This window comes from Nyctereutes procyonoides, unplaced genomic scaffold (genome assembly GCF_905146905.1).
Source record: "Nyctereutes procyonoides isolate TBG_1078 unplaced genomic scaffold, NYPRO_anot_genome, whole genome shotgun sequence".
Taxonomy (NCBI): domain Eukaryota; kingdom Metazoa; phylum Chordata; class Mammalia; order Carnivora; family Canidae; genus Nyctereutes; species Nyctereutes procyonoides.
The window spans coordinates 40,317,182-40,334,066 of record NW_026575133.1 but is presented as its reverse complement, the minus strand read 5'-3'; the positions used below and the strand labels follow the sequence as shown (position 1 = coordinate 40,334,066).

The window sequence follows — 16,885 nt, the reverse complement described above, 5'->3', positions numbered from 1 at the left end:
AAAACACCAGCCACTTTTTTTTTTAATTTTTATTTATTTATGACAGTCACACAGAGAAAGAGAGAGGCAGAGACATAGGCAGAGGGAGAAGCAGGCTCCATGCACTGGGAGCCCGACGTGGGATTCGATCCCGGGTCTCCAGGATCGTGCCCTGGGTCAAAGGCAGGCGCCAAACCGCTGCGCCACCCAGGGATCCCACCAGCCACTTTTCCATTCACCTTGTAGCTCTCTTGTGTCATCTCACTTGTTCCTCAATCCCCTGCATTTCCCATAAGCTAGAAGTGATGTCAAAATGCTTAATGGATTCCAGTTCATCCACCGTGATACATCACATCTGGTTGGCACCACTGTCGATTCTAAGGTTGACCATGGACCATGCCTGGTCCCCGATTTGTGCAGCCAGACATGCACCTTGTGATAAACCCAGGATCCATTTGCCATTGTTATGGTACTATAGGGACAGCCATTTCTCCATCAGCTCTTCATCTGATGGTCTTGACCCCAATGAACAATCTTTGAGTCAGTCAAATGATCAGTATTTTAAGACAGAACTTTTGCTGTCATTCAGCTATGATAAGACCAACAGATCAAGAGACAATGGCCCCTGAAAAGATAATTGGTTACTCATAGTTCTGGAAAGGAGGGAGCGGCCCATGCTACACAGGGCCACATGGAGAAGTACCAGGCTTGGTCAGGAAGCAGAGGGATCAAGGGGAAAACATGGGCAAGAGTCTTCTTGTGGTTTCCATGGGAAAGAACTGGTGAGGCCAGATAAGCAGGTTTAAGATTGAAGAGTTTGAATAACTTCATCTGGCTCTGTGGTGACAGGCTGTCTCAGGTGGTCTGAATCCTGGTCTGGGGATGTAATATTAAGTCAGGGCAGTCATGGCTCAGTGTAAGCCTGTCCCAGGAGGAACCCAGGCCATTGAAGTGTCAGGGCTCCAATTGGCTAGTTTGCATATGAAAGGCAGTCGTTAAAAAAAAAAAAAAAAGAAAGGCAGTCGTTTGCTGTCTCTAGGAAAGGGTTAGCCCTGGGAAGGGATGTCTCTCCAAGGTCAGCTGAACCCCAGATGTCAAAGCATTAGAAATACCATTAGGGGCCGTCGTTGGCTCAGTTGGAAGACCATGTGACTCTTAATCTTGGGGTTGTGAGTTTGAGCCCCATGCTGGATGTAGAGATTGCTTAAATACACTTGAAATACAGAAAATCAAAAGTCATTAATGCAGAGTTTGTTAAATGATGTTTTTCTACTTCGTCTTTCCTTTTGCATTTAGCAGCTGGCATTCCTCCATTTTAAAAAAAAATTTCTCCCTTAGAAATTACAAAATTTTTTTCTCAATTTTAGCTGTTGCCAGCTATCCCAGTGACTCCTCCATGTGCTTTAAGTATAGTGAGACCCCTCTTCTAGATGCTGGAGATGGGATAGGTACAAAGAGTCAGGAATCACTTTGCCTGGATCTTTCATGCTAGTAAAGTTGGGACGGGGGACAGACAGGAAAGGAGATAATGCAGGTTCTTCTGAATGCGAGACGGTGGTGACAAGTGCTATGGAGAAAAATAATGCAGAGGAGGCCAGAAGTTTTGGGTGAAGTGGTGCACGGTGCACAATAGGTTGCGAGGTGAATGGGATCCCATTGAATTAAAGACCCAAAGGAATTAAGCAAACCAAGTGACTCTCTGTGGGAACAGTGTTCCAGAAGGGGAAACAGTTCAGTGCAAAGGAGTTGAGGCAGGTTTGAAGAAAAGCAAAGAGACCAGTGGGCTGGAGCAAAGTGGGTGAGGTAGTGAGAACTGAGGTTGGGCATGCCTGGGTGGCTTAGTCAGTTAAGTGTCTGACTCTTTATTTATTTTATTTTATTTTATTTTTATTTTTATTTTTTTTAATTTTTATTTATTTATGATAGTCACAGAGAGGAGAGAGGAGAGAGAGAGGAGAGGCAGAAACACAGGCAGAGGGAGAAGCAGGCTCCATGCACCGGGAGCCCAATAAGTGTCTGACTCTTGATTTCAGCTCAGGTCTTGATCTCAGGGACATGGGTTCAAGCCCTGCATTAAGCCCCATGCTGGGCATGAAGCCTACTTTAAAAAAAAGAAAGAAAAGAAAAGAAAGAAAGAAAGAAGAAAGAAAAGAAAAGAAAAGAAAGAGAAAGAGAAAGAAGAAAAAGAAAGGAAGCAAAGAAGGAAGAAAGACGAAAAAGAAAGGAGGTCAGAGGTAATGGGAGCAAATCTTGGAGTGCCTTGAAGACATTGTCAGGCAGGGAGGAAGTTACTGGAATGTTTCCACGGATGCTAACATCTCAAATGTTAGAACAAGCTTTTTTTTTTTTTCTTTTTTTTTTCTTTTTAGATTTTTATTTATTTATTCATGATAGACATAGAGAGAGAGAGGCAGAGACATAGGCAGAGGGAGAAGCAGGCTCCATGCTGGGAGCCCGATGCAGGACTCGATCCGGGACTCCAGGATCACGCCCGGGCCAAAGGCAGGCACTAAACCGCTGAGCCACCCAGGGATCCCCAGAATAAGCTTTTTGCTTAGACTTGCCACATTCCCAGACATCATGTCAAGTCCAATATGTAGATGTGTTAATGGACACAGTGTCCCATCCGTTTTTTTTCTGAGGTTCTTGGAAGCAGCTGTTAAATGCAATGGTGACAGAAACAACGGGATGGGCCTCTGCCCTCCTGGGACCTGGAGTCATGGAGTCAAGTAAGGAAAGAGAGACCATGATAACCTCCCACACAAGTGTCAAATGCAACTGTGCCCCCACCCCAGCCCAGGAGGTTGGGGAAGGTTCCCCCTGAGAATGGGACTCCTGTCTTCCAGCATCTGGAGCCTGAAAAAAGCACATTGAGGAGAGAAGAGGATTGTTCTAGGCTAAAAGAACAGTGTGGGGAGCTGGGGGTGGGATATAATGGAGGACAATGTGAAAGCAGATGCCCGTGTCCTTCCTGAGAGCAGTGGGAGACACTAAGCGGAGAGGACAGATCAGGACTTGGAAGGCCCCTCTTCCCCTGTGGAGAAGGGCCTGGAGGCTGGAGGTGGATAGACTGCAGGAGGCATTATGGTCCAGGAAAGCAAAGGGGGTGCTTTGGACCCAGGAGGAAGCTCTGTGGATGAGAAGATGTGGACACTGGGGAGGCGAGAGACCGGTCACCACAATCAACGGGGCGTGGGGTGGAGGAGAGGACCCCATCTAGTTGTGATGTGATTGTGGAGTAGTGTTGTTGGGGTCCAGAGCCCACGGTCAAGAAAGAACTGAGACATTCTTTTGGTGCAAAAAAAGTGGTTTTGCTAAAGCACGGGGACAGGACCTGTGGGCAGAAAGAGCTGTTGCCCCAGGATTGTGAGGAACAACTGATTATGTACTTTTGGGGTTGGGGGAAGTAAAGACAAAGGATTCTCCTATGCTGAAGAAGACTCCCAGGATCCTGGAGGCCTGGCTGCTGTCAAGCTAAGGTAGCTTTTCTCTCTAGCAAGGCAGTAACATTAAGACAGGAGCATCCTGGAGGAACATTATAGACTCTGCCTGCCTCGAGTATTTGTCAATGGGATGCAGGTCACAAGGACAGTTAATTTTATCTACATTTCCTTCTGCCTTTGCTTCCCACCTCAGTTGGGCTTGTATAACACCAGGGTTCTTGAGGTTGGCATTTCTCCTTGACCTTTTTGTTTCCAGCCCCACCCCCAAGGTTGCATTAGCTGCCTGCTGAGTTTAATCAAGTTTGTTGAGCACTTGAAAATCCCCTGTCCTGGTGATACTGGGAGCCAAGGGATAATCAGTCTATTTCCAGAACCCAAAGAGGGTTAGGATAAACAGCAGCTTTTCTTTAGCCCTCGTCCGTCCCGCCACGTCGTCCCCACTGGAGCTCCCGCATCTGGGAGCCCCTCTAGAAGGAGACCAGAGGCCTTTGCCTAATGCCTAGAACTGCTGAAACCACCAGTTCCCCCGTCTCAACACTAATCCCATTTCCACTCTGCTCCTTAAATGGGATTTGGCTTCTAGACATTGAGACGTGGGTGTCGCACCCTGTCCAGGTCCCCTACAAATTCCCCCACACACACACACGCCAGCCAGTGCCCTCGGTGGGGTCATCTGGGCACACAGAGCAGGGGCCGGCCGCTCACCCCGGAGGGACGGAGCCCCTCGCCTCACCTCCTGGGCCTGTCTGGCTGGCTGCACAAGGTACATGACCTTCCCTGAGCACAAAGCTTTTCAGAACCTGGGCCAGGATGACGGGTGTTTTACTGTGGTCTGTCCCAGTTTTGCCTTTTCTGTGTGGTTTCATGGACCTTGCTTGTTAGCAAGACTCAGGGTGTGCTGAGATCCAGACACCCAAGACAGCCCTCCCACTGTGTGTGATGCTGGGGAGCAGTGGGAGAGCAGGACAGGAAGGCACAGCTGAGTATGGGCCACTGGACAGAACTTCTAGGGATTTAACGTATTTTGAAAATGATATTTGCAAAGCAGTTATGTTATGGTTTTCAGAAACCTTTTCTATTCCAATTACTGTAGGACATTGTCATGATAGAATTTTATTTATTTACTTTTAAGATTTTATTTATTCATAAGAGACACACAAAGAGAGACAGAGACAGGGAGAGACATAGGCGGAAAAGCAGGCTCCCTGCAAGGAGCCCAATGTGGGACTCGATTCCGGACCCCAAGATCATGCCCTGAGCTGAAGGCAGACACTCAACCGCTGAGCCACCCAGGCGTCTCATCATGATAGAATTTTAAATCTAACCTGGCTCAGTGTGATGAAGCCAAAGGCCAGTCAGGGGGTAAAACCTTCCAGGTGAGGTTTACTAAGAAGTATTTGAGCCTTATCAAGAAAAAGAAAACACATGTTCTAAAAAAAACCCACCCCGGTGTCATACAAACTAGACCATGAAAAAAAAAAAAACTAGACCATGGCCTTATTTCATCAAACATCGATATTCAAGCAGATGCAAGGAAATGTCTAATGGGCACACAGCATCTCACGAGTAGGTTTTATGCAAAGAACATTCTTGCCTGCACATTCAGCATCGTTTTTACCTTTCCCCAGCTCGCTAACAGCTGACACAGACCCCAGAGTTGAAAGAAGCTACGAGGGACACGTAACATGGCAGCCAGCGGGAAGACCAGCAAGTCTGCATCAAACCATGTGATCTTCAAGAAGATTTCCCGGGACAAGTCGGTAAGTGGTACAGAAGTGAGTGGCTTGACAGAAAAAAAAAATTTTTTTTAAAGGAGCTTTTTCAAGAATAGACATGGGGTGCCTAGCTGAGCATGCAACTCTTGGTCTCATGAGTTCAAGCCTCATGTTGGGTGTAGAGATAGATGATAGATAGATAGATAGATAGATAGATAGATAGATAGATAGATGATAGAAAGAGAGAGAAGAGAGAAGGAAGGAAGGAAGGAAGGAAGGAAGGAAGGAAGGAAGAGAAGGAAGGAAAGAAAGAAAGAAAAAGAAAGAAAGAAAGAAAGAGAAGAAAGAAAGAAAGAAAGAAAGAAAGAAAGAAAGAAAGAAAGAAAGAAAAGAGGAGAAGAAAGAAAGAAAGAAAGAAGAAGAAAGAAAGAAAGAAAGAAAGAGAAAGAAAGAAAAAGGGAAGGAAGAAAGAGAAAGAAAGAAAGAAAGAAAGAAAGAAAGAAAGAGGAAGGGAAGAAAGAAAGAGAAAAGGAAGGGAAGAAAGAGAAAGAAAGAAAGAAAGAAAGAAAGAAAGAAAGAGAAGAAAGAAAGAAAGAAAGAAAGAGGAAGGGAAGAAAGAAAGAGAAAAGGGAAGGGAAGAAAGAAGAAAGAAAGAAAGAAAGAAAGAAAGAAAGAAAGAAAGAAAGAAAAAAGAAAGAAAGAAGGGAAGGGAAGAAAGAAAGAAGAAAGAGAAGAGAAGAAAGAAAGAAAGAAAGAAAAAGAAAGAAAGAAAGAAAGAAAGAAAGAAAGAAAGAAAGAAAGAAAGAAAGAAAGAAAGAAAAATATAGACATGATCATCACCAAAATCCTGTGAGGTTGAGGAGAGAAGCTGTGTCTGTTTTCCCTATTTGAAATGAACGATAAATGAGAAAGGAATGAATTGCACAAAATCAATTTCTTTTCAGTCTCCTAAAGAACTCAGCCCTGAGACCCTTAATGTCCTCCTTATCTCTCAGTCCTCACCCCCTTACTTCCAATTTTACTTCTTTTCCTAACTGGCCTTGAACTGTTTTGTCGATACTAACTCACCTGGCCCTTTGTCATCTCGCTGCCTGCCTGGGGAAAGCCCCATTGCTGGACCAAGGCAGCTCTGTCTTCCATGTGCCTACCCCAGCCACCATGCCCTCAATCCTCATTTGGCCTCAGGGCCACTGGGTAAGGGAACACGTCCCAGCTTCTCTGCACTATGGCTGCATGCCCACCAATATCTTGGCAACTCACGTACTCAGCAGAGATGATGCCACTGTTGGCTCCACTGGGGGCACAATAGACAGTCTAGATGTGCCCGTGAACTTCTGACGGGAGGCCTGACGGAAGGTCCACCCATAGCCTGCATGGATGGGGTCTTCTCACTCCACTCAATGGCTTCTTAGGGGCCGACAGGCTAGCTCGATGCCATCCAATTCAAGCTACAAATGTGTGGTTTTTTTTAAAGATTTTATTTATTTATTCATGAGAGACACAGAGAGAGAGAAGCAGAGACATAGGCAGAGCCACCCAGACGTCCCCGCAAATGTTATTTTAAAGCGTGTAGCAGCCACATCAAAAAAGAGGAAACAGGTGGAATTTATTTGAACATATATTTTATTTAACCCAATATATCAAAAAAACTGTCATTTCAATATACAAATGATATAAAAATTATTGTTGATCTTTTATGTTTATCTTCTAAGTCTTTGAAGTCTGGTGTGTAGTCTACATTTATAGCACATGTCAGTTCAGAATGGCCATATTTCAAGTGTCCAGAAACCACCTGTAACTAGTTGGTACTGTACTGGACAGTGTGGACCTAGATCATTCTTCTAGTTGACTTCTGAGACTTTCCTGCAGCAGCGGTTGAGAATTTTGCTTTCAAACCTCTTCATACAGTTGGATTAGCCCACTCTCTACTCAAGCAGTTTAGACCTGGGGACTGTTTCTGACACTGAGTCAAGGTGCAGGACACAGAGAACTGTCATCATCACCCCAATCAGACACTTACCCAGCACATCCAGTTCTGAAAGCTGGTAATCAGGGACTTCTCAGAATTCTATTTTCTGTGCTTTGTAAAACTGAACTTTGGATTTTTCCTTTAGGGTTTCTCAAATTTTAAGCTGATAATTGGGCCCAAAGGAAACTCTCTGATGCTCACAGTGCAACACAATAGAATCAGGTTTACAATGGGCACTCTCTGCCCTTTCTGCTCCCAGCTGAGGAACTCTACTTTCCTGTGATAATTTGGGAACCCTTCAACCAACCATTCATTCCCCAAACTCTTTCCCAACTGTGTCCTCCCAGCATGCTTTGTCTTGACTTCTGGCAGAAGAATAGAGAAACCTACTCCTGCTGGCCTATATCATTTTCACACTTTTTTCTTCCTCATGCCTAGATAGACATCCTTTGAACCAAGAAATTTAGAATTTTCATATATGGGGAAAATCCATCAATTAATGTCTTGCATATTAGGATTATTCTAGTTGCAACCTCTGTATGGCTCCAGGCATTGTGTACCAGGAGCCCATTTCTCCATGATTCTCCCCACTCTACCCTCATCTGTGATCTTCAGACTTCAGCTGGTGGCAGAATGGCTGCCCTAGCTCCAGGTGTCTCACCCTCTCTTCCTTCCCAAAGAAGGAAGAGGCTCTTGCTTCCTAGTATCTCCTCTTCTTAAGAGTGGGAAAATATTTTCCCAGCAGCCCTCCAGCAGCCTTCCCTCATATCTCATTGGTCAAAATTGGGTCACATACCCACCCTAAACCAGTCCTGAGCCAAAGGAATTGGAAGATCATAATTGGATCAGGCCAATCAAATATCGTCCTTTGGGGCTGGCCTCCTCTTAGCAAGGGACCCCATGGCAGATGGTGAACCCTGAACATATTGGCAACTTGTATCCAAGAAGGGTGCACATGGCTCATTGGTTGAGCAAGCAGCAGGTGGGCCACAGTCCCACATTGTTCAGCCTTCCTTCACCTCTCTTCTCTCTGCTTCTAATTGCAGCAGAAGACATGCCTTTGCTCCCATCTTGAGGTTCATGCTATTTATGCCTGGATCTCAGGGTCCACTTCCCCAGGGACTACCAGCCTCTACTATTAGCCTCCCTCCTGGGCTTATCAGCAGCCTCTCCCTCCCTACCAGTACTTTGAGCATAAAAAGAAGTACGGACCTCATGCATCTTAGAGACAACAACCAACAAGCTCCCCTTGACCCTATTGCCTTTCCAGTTCCTCTTCCACTGCAGCTAAAGCTTGAAAAAGAAGAAAACAGACTCTCCACCTACCTTCGGTCTTCCTTACTCCCCACGTCAATTAGCTACCTAACTGGCTTTCCCCTTGTCTGTCCATTCTCCCCTTTGCTGCCAATGTCATCTCCTCTATAAAATGAGGTTGATTTCTATCTCACAGAGTACTTGTGGGGATTTGGTGAAAGAAAGTAGTCAAGGCTGAGCTTGGTGCCCAGGATATGGTAAGCACTCTAAATGCTATTCATCTGCAGGTCTTTCATTCTGCTTAAAATGCTTCAACATCTTCCTAGAGTCTTTAAGGTTGGGTCCTCTAAACTCTTTTTGGCATTCACCTACATCCCCATTTGGTGGCCATTTGCCAGCAGATGAAGCCACTGGTTCCAGAAGTATTCTCTTCTCTTAGTTCTGGGCTTTGTATTCACTGATATATATATATATATATATATTTTTTTTTTTGGTCCAGAAAAGATTCTCACACCATCCAACACCCACCTCCTTCCCAGCCACCTGACTATGCAGTCCTTCAGATGCTTCAACATCAAAACTACAAATAACCTTGAAGGCATAGGGATTTACTCCAGGATATCTGATACCAGGGAGTAGAAATAGGAGATGATTGAATGCCAACAGAATGATTCTGGGAGTTCATGGACATAAGAATATGAATTTAAGAGGCTTAGGGAAGAGGGGGACTACGGAGGGTGTACTCACTCGTTGATGCACTTAGCAAATGTGGATTAAAGTCCTGTTGTGCACCAGGTACTGTGGTAGCAACTTGATGGCCAAAAGATGAAAGAATTCTTAGCATCAAGGCACTCACAGTCCTGTGGCTTAGAGCAGTGAGTGATGGTGAATGAGACCCATGCTCTTCCACAAAGGGGGCTGGCGGAGACCTTCAGTGCCAGGGGCATGGAAACAGACTGGAGGAGGACCGAAACAGGTCATTGCCCCCCCAATTCTCCTGCCCTTCTTCCTTAGAGCATGGATTCAGGTATACCTGTACAGAAGCTCATCTGGTAGGATTTCAGGGACTCCAGAACTCCTGCCTCTTTGCTCAGTTCAGAAATTCTTCTTCTTCTTTTTTTTAATTTTATTTATTTATTCATGAGAGACACAGACAGAGGCAGAGACACAGACAGAGGGAGAAGCAGGCTCCCCACAGGGAGCCTGATGCAAGACTCCATTCCTGGACCCTGGGATCACACCCTGAGCTGAAGGCGGATGCTCAACCACTGAGCCACCCAGGTGTTCCCAGAAATTCTTCTAATGAAGCGGGGAAACCTTTCATTCACAGCCAGAAATAAGAGGCTTAAATGTTGAGAGGATCCTTATCTGCATAAGTATAACTTTCCACTGAAGTATTATCAGTGAATTCAGCAAGATTACAGGGTTAATGTCAGACCTGGGCTTGATGGGAAAGGTGGGAGAACAGGGCCATCCGAAGAGGTGAGAATTCCTTGGAGCAGATTTATGGGGCCAAGCAGAGAGGACAATTTGTAATCCATGGTCTCTGCCTACAGCCAAACAGGGAGAGAGAAGGTGATGGGCAAGCTGCAGAGCCGAGTGGCAAGGCTTCTCAAGACTAATCAAGAGGTGCTGGGTGGCCAGTTGGTTAAGCATCTGCCTTTGGCACAAGTCATGATCTCGGGGTCCAGAGATTGTGCCCACAACAGGTTCCCTACTCAGCTTCTCTTTCTCCCTCTGCCCCTCCCCCTGGCTTGTGTGCTCTCCTTTCTCTCTTTCAAATAAATAAAATATTTTTTTTTAAAGAAAAGCAACAAAAAAAAAGACTAATCAAAATGTGTCAGTTGTCGCCAGGTATGAGGATTTGTGTGTGTGTGTGGTGTTTTTTTCAAACATGAATGTTTTTATCTAACACTGACTTCTTTTTTTTTTATAATTTTTATTTTATTTAATTTATGATAGGCACACACAGAGAGAGAGGCAGAGACATAGGCAGAGGGAGAAGCAGGCTCCATGCACCAGGAGCCTGACGTGGGATTCGATCCGGCGTCTCCAGGATCGCGCCCTGAGCCAAAGGCAGGCGCTAAACCGCTGCGCCACCCAGGGATCCCTCTAACACTGACTTCTTTTTTTTTTTTTTTTTTTTTTTTTTAAATTTCTTTTTTTAATTTTTATTTATTTATGATAGTGAGAGAGAGAGAGAGGCAGAGACACAGGCAGAGGGAGAAGCAGGCTCCATGCACCGGGAGCCCGACGTGGGATTCGATCCCGGGTCTCCAGAATCTCTCCCTGGGCCAAAGACAGGCGCTAAACCGCTGCGCCACCCAGGGATCCCCTAACACTGACTTCTAACGTGAATATTCTAGTGTTCTTTGGCCACTTAGCATCTACATCTGTTCTTCCTATAGGTGACCATCTACCTGGGGAAGAGAGACTATATAGACCATGTTGAACAAGTAGAGCCTGTGGGTAAGTTGAATTTGGAGTAAGATTTTCATTTTAATGCTGGTTTTCCTTAAGGTCATCAGACAGCTGCTACTTTGTTATTTTTTTCAAATCAGCTTTGCTGAAAGTCTAATCAAAAATGCAAATTAAAACATCAGTGAGGCAGCCACTGGCTGATTGGAAACAATTTCAGAGCATGGGGGAGACAAAGGACTCGTTTCTAGAATATATAAAGAAATTCCGCAGTAATTAAGACAAAATCCAATTAGAAAACGCACAAAAAATATCAAAAGCAGTTCATTAGGGGCACCTGGGTGGCTCAGTAGTTTAGTGTCTACCTTTGGCTTAGGGCATGATCCCGGGGTCCTGGTATCAAGTCCCTCATCAGGCTCCCTATAGGGAACCTGCTTCTCCCTCTGCCTGTGTCTCTGCCTCTCTCTGTGTGTCTCTCATGGATAAATAAATAAAATTTAAAAAATAAAAACAAAAATAAAAGCAATTGAAAGAAGATATATGGATGTTAAAGAAGGCCACGGAAAAATGGTATCATTAGCCATTAGGGGAATGCAGATTAAACCACAATGGATTGAAATATCATTATACACCTGCCAGAATGGCTAAAATTAAAAATGATGACAATACCAAAAGGTGGTGAGGGTGTTGAGAAACTGGATCACTCATACATTGCTGGTGGGAATGTAAAATGGAACACCTACTCTGGAAAATAGTTTCTTTAAAATTTAAACATACTCTTAACCATATGACCCAGCAATTGCATTCCCAGCATTCATCCCAGAGAAATGAAGACTCAATCCACACAAAAATGGGTACGTGATTGTTTATGGCAGCTTTATTTGTGACAGCTCTACATTAGAAAGAACCCAAATGTCTCTCAATAGGTGGATCAGTTTATTTATTTATTTTTAAGATTTTTATTTATTTATTTATTCATGAGAGACACAGAGAGAGGGAGGGAGAGGCAGAGACAGAGGCAGAGGGAGAAGCAGGCTCCACACAAGGAGCCCGATTGGGACTTGATTCTGGGTCTCCAGGATCACTCCCTGGACTTAAGGCGGCACTAAACCGCTGAGCCATCCAGGCTGTCCCAGTGGATCAGTTTAAATACACTGTGTGGCACATCCATCCATGAAATTCTACTCAGCAATAAAAAAGAACACGTCACTGATACACACAATGGCATGTGTCTCTCAAGGGCATGATGCTGAGTGGAAAGAGCCGGTTTCAAAAGGCCATATACTGTATGATTTCACTTATACAACAGTCTAAGGTTGATAAGAAATGGTAAACTGACCAGTAGCTGCTCAGGGAGCTAAGGATGGAGCTGAGGGGAGGGGATGACTTGAGAGATGACTCTTCAGTGAGGAAACCGTCAAGCTCCACAGGAGATAAAGTGGCTTAGGATTGTACACACACTGTACCATGTCCGCCTCCGGGTTTGGATACTATACTACAGTTATCTAAGATGTAACCACTGTAAGAAACTGAATGAAAGACACACAGGGACTTCTCTGTACTATCTTTGCAACTTCCTGTGAATCTATAATAATTTCAACTAAGATAGCTATTTTAAAAAAGAGTGTAAAAAAAAAAAAACCTGGCATTTCTAGGCACTTGATGATGAGAATGTCCCTCAGCAGAACAGTTTCTGGAAGGTCATTTGGCAGTATGTCCTCAAATGTCATCAAAACCCAAATCCTGTTCTACATTTGAGGGACACAAAGATGTATCTGTAAGGATGTTCATCACAATATTCATGATAATGGGGGAAATTGGAAGTAACTTAAATGTCCTGACTAAAGGGAGTTGATTAAATAATTCATGGTACATCCATTCAATGATGCCATGTGTGGCCATTAAAATGATGAGTACATATTATGTGTGTGTGTGGGGGGGTGTGTGTGTATAAAAATAGACACTTGGAATATATAGTTGTGTGAGAAAAGCCATTAACTGAATAATATGTATTGTGGGATCTCATTTTTTTTAGTAAAAACATCCATATAAATATATATGCATCTAGAAAAAAAATTCTGTGCCAGTGTCTTGACACTGGGTATCTCTGAGTGGTGGGTATTTCAGTGACTTTGTCTTCTCTTTGCTTAACTTCCCTTTCTAATTTTCCTATAATGAACATGGATTACTTGTGTAATTATAAACTACAGGAAGGGGGATCCCTGGGTGGCACCGCGGTTTGGCGCCTGCCTTTGGCCCAGGGCGCGATCCTCGAGACCCGGGATCAAGTCCCACATCGGGCTCCTGGTGCATGGAGCCTGCTTCTCCCTCTGCCTGTGTCTCTGCCTCTCTCTCTCTCTCTGTGACTATCATAAATAAATAAAAAAATTTAAAAAAATATTAAAAAAAATAAAATTAAATTAAAAAATAAAAATAATAAACTACAGGAAGGGGTGCTGGGGTGGCTCAATTGGTTAAGCATCTGACTCTGGATCTCAGCTCAGGTCCTGATCTCAGGGTCATGAGTTCAAGTCCCGTTTCAGGCATGCTGGGCATGGAGCCTCCTTAAAAACAAAACAAAAAACTGCAGATAAATATATGAAGAAGGCCTGTGGCCTCTTTCGTCTTCCCCACCTCATCGTTCTCTCCATTTTGGTTTAGATGGTATCGTGTTGGTGGATCCCGAGCTTGTGAAGGGAAAGAAAGGTAAGGCAGGCTTCTTGTCTTCCAAGGACCTGGTCTGGTCTGGTCTTAGTGGTTTCTGGGAAACAGCTGGTGCTCTCTTGCACACCCACCCCTACCAGGCCCTGTCCCCCACATTCCCTTGTATAATCTTTGGGACATTGTCCTGTTCACATCAGAGCTCATTGTCCCCATTTCTCAGATTAAGGTAAAGACCCAAGGGAGCCACTTACTTGTCCAGGGTGGAGTGCAGGTCTGTGGGCTCTATCAGGTGTGCGCTTGCCCTGTGTCATGTAGTTCCACACCAGCGGAAGAACTCAGGAGGGCTCCTTGGTGTATTTATCCCAAAATGGGGCAATCAATCGTGCTGGAAGTCTCACTTTTTTTTTTTTTAAATCCTGACCGTGGTGGTTCTGAACCACAGCATCAGAGCATCCTTGAAGATCTCTGGCAGCTGTGATATCTGGCGAGTAGTTTGGTGCTAATAACAGTCGTGTAAACTACATTAGGGCAGACCCGAGTTATCCTTATGAAGATGTCACTGACTCAGTTCCATTCCAAGGATGCCTTTCGGAGTGGTTGCTACTGGCAACGACAAGGAGTTTTTTTCACCCCTGGATGTGTCCTTGGGAGCACATCAGATGTGGGCCCTCAGCACTGAGGGGGCATGGCAGAAATGGGGCTGAAAACCACCTCTTCTGTTGTCTCTGACCTTCTCCTGGGTGTCCCTGTCTCTGTGGCACTCGGAGGCACCTGGTTTGATCCCTGAAAGCCTACGCCCTTGGCTGGAGGAGGGCACCTGCTCTGAGGGAAAGCACTGGCCAGCGAGGGAGGCATAAGGCCAGGTCATCTCTGGGCACCATCCTCTTAACAAACATTGGGTGAGGGACAGGCAATTGGTCAGTGGCTCTTCTGAGCTTCGTGGTGAAGACACAGACAAGATCCACCACCAATGACTTCTAAGGACGTCTTAGATGACTTCTGAGATGCTTTCTGTTCAAGGATAATGCACTTTATGTGCTTTTATTTACCCCATAAAAGACTGTTGTAAATTGTCTGCCCTCAAAATATATAGTTTCATGCAATCCTTTTGGTCCACTAGAGGCACAGATTGTGTCTGTTTAATCAAATCGAGTTTTCAGAGTTTCAGAGAATGCCTGATAAGTTTCTGAGCAATGTGAAGGAAGCGTTTCTGGGGTTTGGTTTCATCTCCCCTCCTGGTCCATGAGCCCCTGTCCAGCTCCTCTGGCAGACCCCTGTCTGGTGCAGGTCCGTCTTGCTCCCCAGCACCGTGTCCCTCTGTTTATCACCTTCATTCTCTGTTAAAAGCCTCCTGAGGTCCCTGAGCAGGTGGGTGGAGAGAAGGGGGTGGTAGGATGGAGGACACAGGAGAGTCTGTGGGCAAAATACGTGGTTCATGTGACTGTCTTGTCCCCTCTGACTCACATACCCATTTAGAGTGATTAACACAAGCCCTGGGGAAGGTGCTGGATCTCCAGAAGGGTGTGGGCTGCCTAGGTGCTGTGGTTCTCTCTCTCTCTTTTTTTTTTTTTTTTGGTGTTGTGGTTCTCAAACCCCATCCCCTTCGGACGCTGATGGGTGGAATGGGGGGGGGGGCGGCGGAGCAGGGGGAGCAGTGTCAGCGGTTACCCCATGTTCACTTGGCCAGACGGGGGTGCCATGCCAATGGGACAAACCTGCCCCCTTCTTGTCACCCCTCCAGTGTATGTCTCTCTGACCTGCGCCTTCCGCTACGGCCAGGAAGACATCGACGTGATTGGCCTGAGCTTTCGCAGGGACCTATACTTCTCTCAGGTCCAGGTGTTCCCACGCGTAGAGGCTGCAGGCGCCCCCACGAAGCTGCAGGAGAGCCTGATGAAGAAGCTGGGGGGCAACACATACCCCTTCCTGCTCACGGTGGGTGACTCCCCCCATGTCCCTGCCCTGGTTCCTTCACCCTCAGCACCTTGCAGTGTGACCAGGAGCGAAGGAGAGGGGACAGAGCAATGACTTCACATTTGTGGGCCTTCAAATTGCATCCTTGGAGGAAATTCTACATTGCACGGGCTGTGATTGTCTTTTTTTAAGTCCTTGAAAATAGCCTCTCAGCCTTTGAAGGCACCACTTCAACATACGGTTTAAATATTTCCCTTCATCCGACCACCTAATTATACGGGCATGTTATTCCTTCACTCGCTCATCTATAAAAAGAAAGAAGTGCCCCTCGGTTGGCCCGGAGGAGCTCGGCCCATGAAAGAGCTCCCTGCAGGACAGGAGATCGTGCCGCAGTCAGAAGTCGTCTGTAGCCTCGACGACGGCAGGGCCGTGGGTCATAAACGGCTGCATCTCTCCCCGGAGGCCCTCTCCTGCTGGGGGGATCCTGGCCACCCACGGTGCCAGCCTCTGTGCCTCCCAAAGACTTGGGCACGAACTCAGGCTGGGGAATGCTGCTACCAATCCTTGTTACCAGTGTGGCTGTATGTCTTAAGATGATATATTTCTCCAAAGTTACATGGTTCAGCCTTAAGAGAAGGAAATTTTGCCATCTACTCAGCAACACAAATGAACCCTGAGAACACTAGACTGAGTCACAGGAGCAGACACGAAAGGACAGAGTGTGTGATTCCACTTATGTGGGGACCCAGAGCCACCAGGCTCGTAGACACAGAGTGTAGAGCAGTGGTCGGAGAGTCAGTGTTGACTGGGGACAGAGCTTCAGTGTGGGACGCGTGGTGGGGATCATTGCAGAACTATGTGAACGTCCTTCAGGTCACTAAATTGTATGCTGAAATGTCAGTTTTTGTGATGCATACTTTATTACATTTTTTTTTAGTGATTAAAAAAATTGTAAACTTTTTTTTTAATCACACACACACAAAAAAAACCATTTCATGGTCCTGCGTGTTCTCATGACTTGGCATTGAGAGTTTGAAGTGATATAACCCTTTTAGAGCTAACATGCCAGGACGTATCAAAAACCTTAAGAATGTGGTTTTGATCTACAGTTCCTTTTCCAGAAGCATAGCCTGTGGACTTGTTTGGATAAAACTGCACTAAGGTGGATGAAGAAGGTCAATTGCAGCATTGTTGATCATGGCAAAAAAAGCAAAGTACCATTTAATGAAAGGTCAGCCAACACAGGGCACTGGCTAAATTATATGTGGGGTTAATGAAGGCCAAAGAACAGTGATGGAGAACTCATGGTGTAGAAAAATGGTTCTGATGCATTCTGAGTAGGGTTGGGGCGGTAATGTGAGCCAAGCAGACGACAGGACATGTGCATCGTTGGGTCTCATTTCTGTAAAACACATCTACATACATATTCACTTGTGAGAAAGCCCCTAGGACACTTGGAAGTCCATGTTCATCATGTTATTCTGGATGTTCGCAACATGGGTGAATGTGGTAGGTTTTTTTGTTGTTTC

The 16,885-nt window shown here is 45.5% G+C and overlaps 1 protein-coding gene across 1 annotated transcript in view; it reads left to right on the top strand.

The window, feature by feature from the left end:
* The first annotated feature begins 5,107 nt into the window (after positions 1-5,107).
* SAG (S-antigen visual arrestin) overlaps positions 5,108-16,885 on the top strand; it is a 30,510-nt gene continuing 18,732 nt past the window's right edge. Inside the window, exons 1-4 of the mRNA XM_055300224.1 lie at positions 5,108-5,182; positions 10,769-10,829; positions 13,440-13,484; positions 15,184-15,377. Coding sequence (XP_055156199.1) covers positions 5,108-5,182; positions 10,769-10,829; positions 13,440-13,484; positions 15,184-15,377 — 375 coding nt within the window. The remainder of the gene's footprint in view (positions 5,183-10,768; positions 10,830-13,439; positions 13,485-15,183; positions 15,378-16,885) is intronic.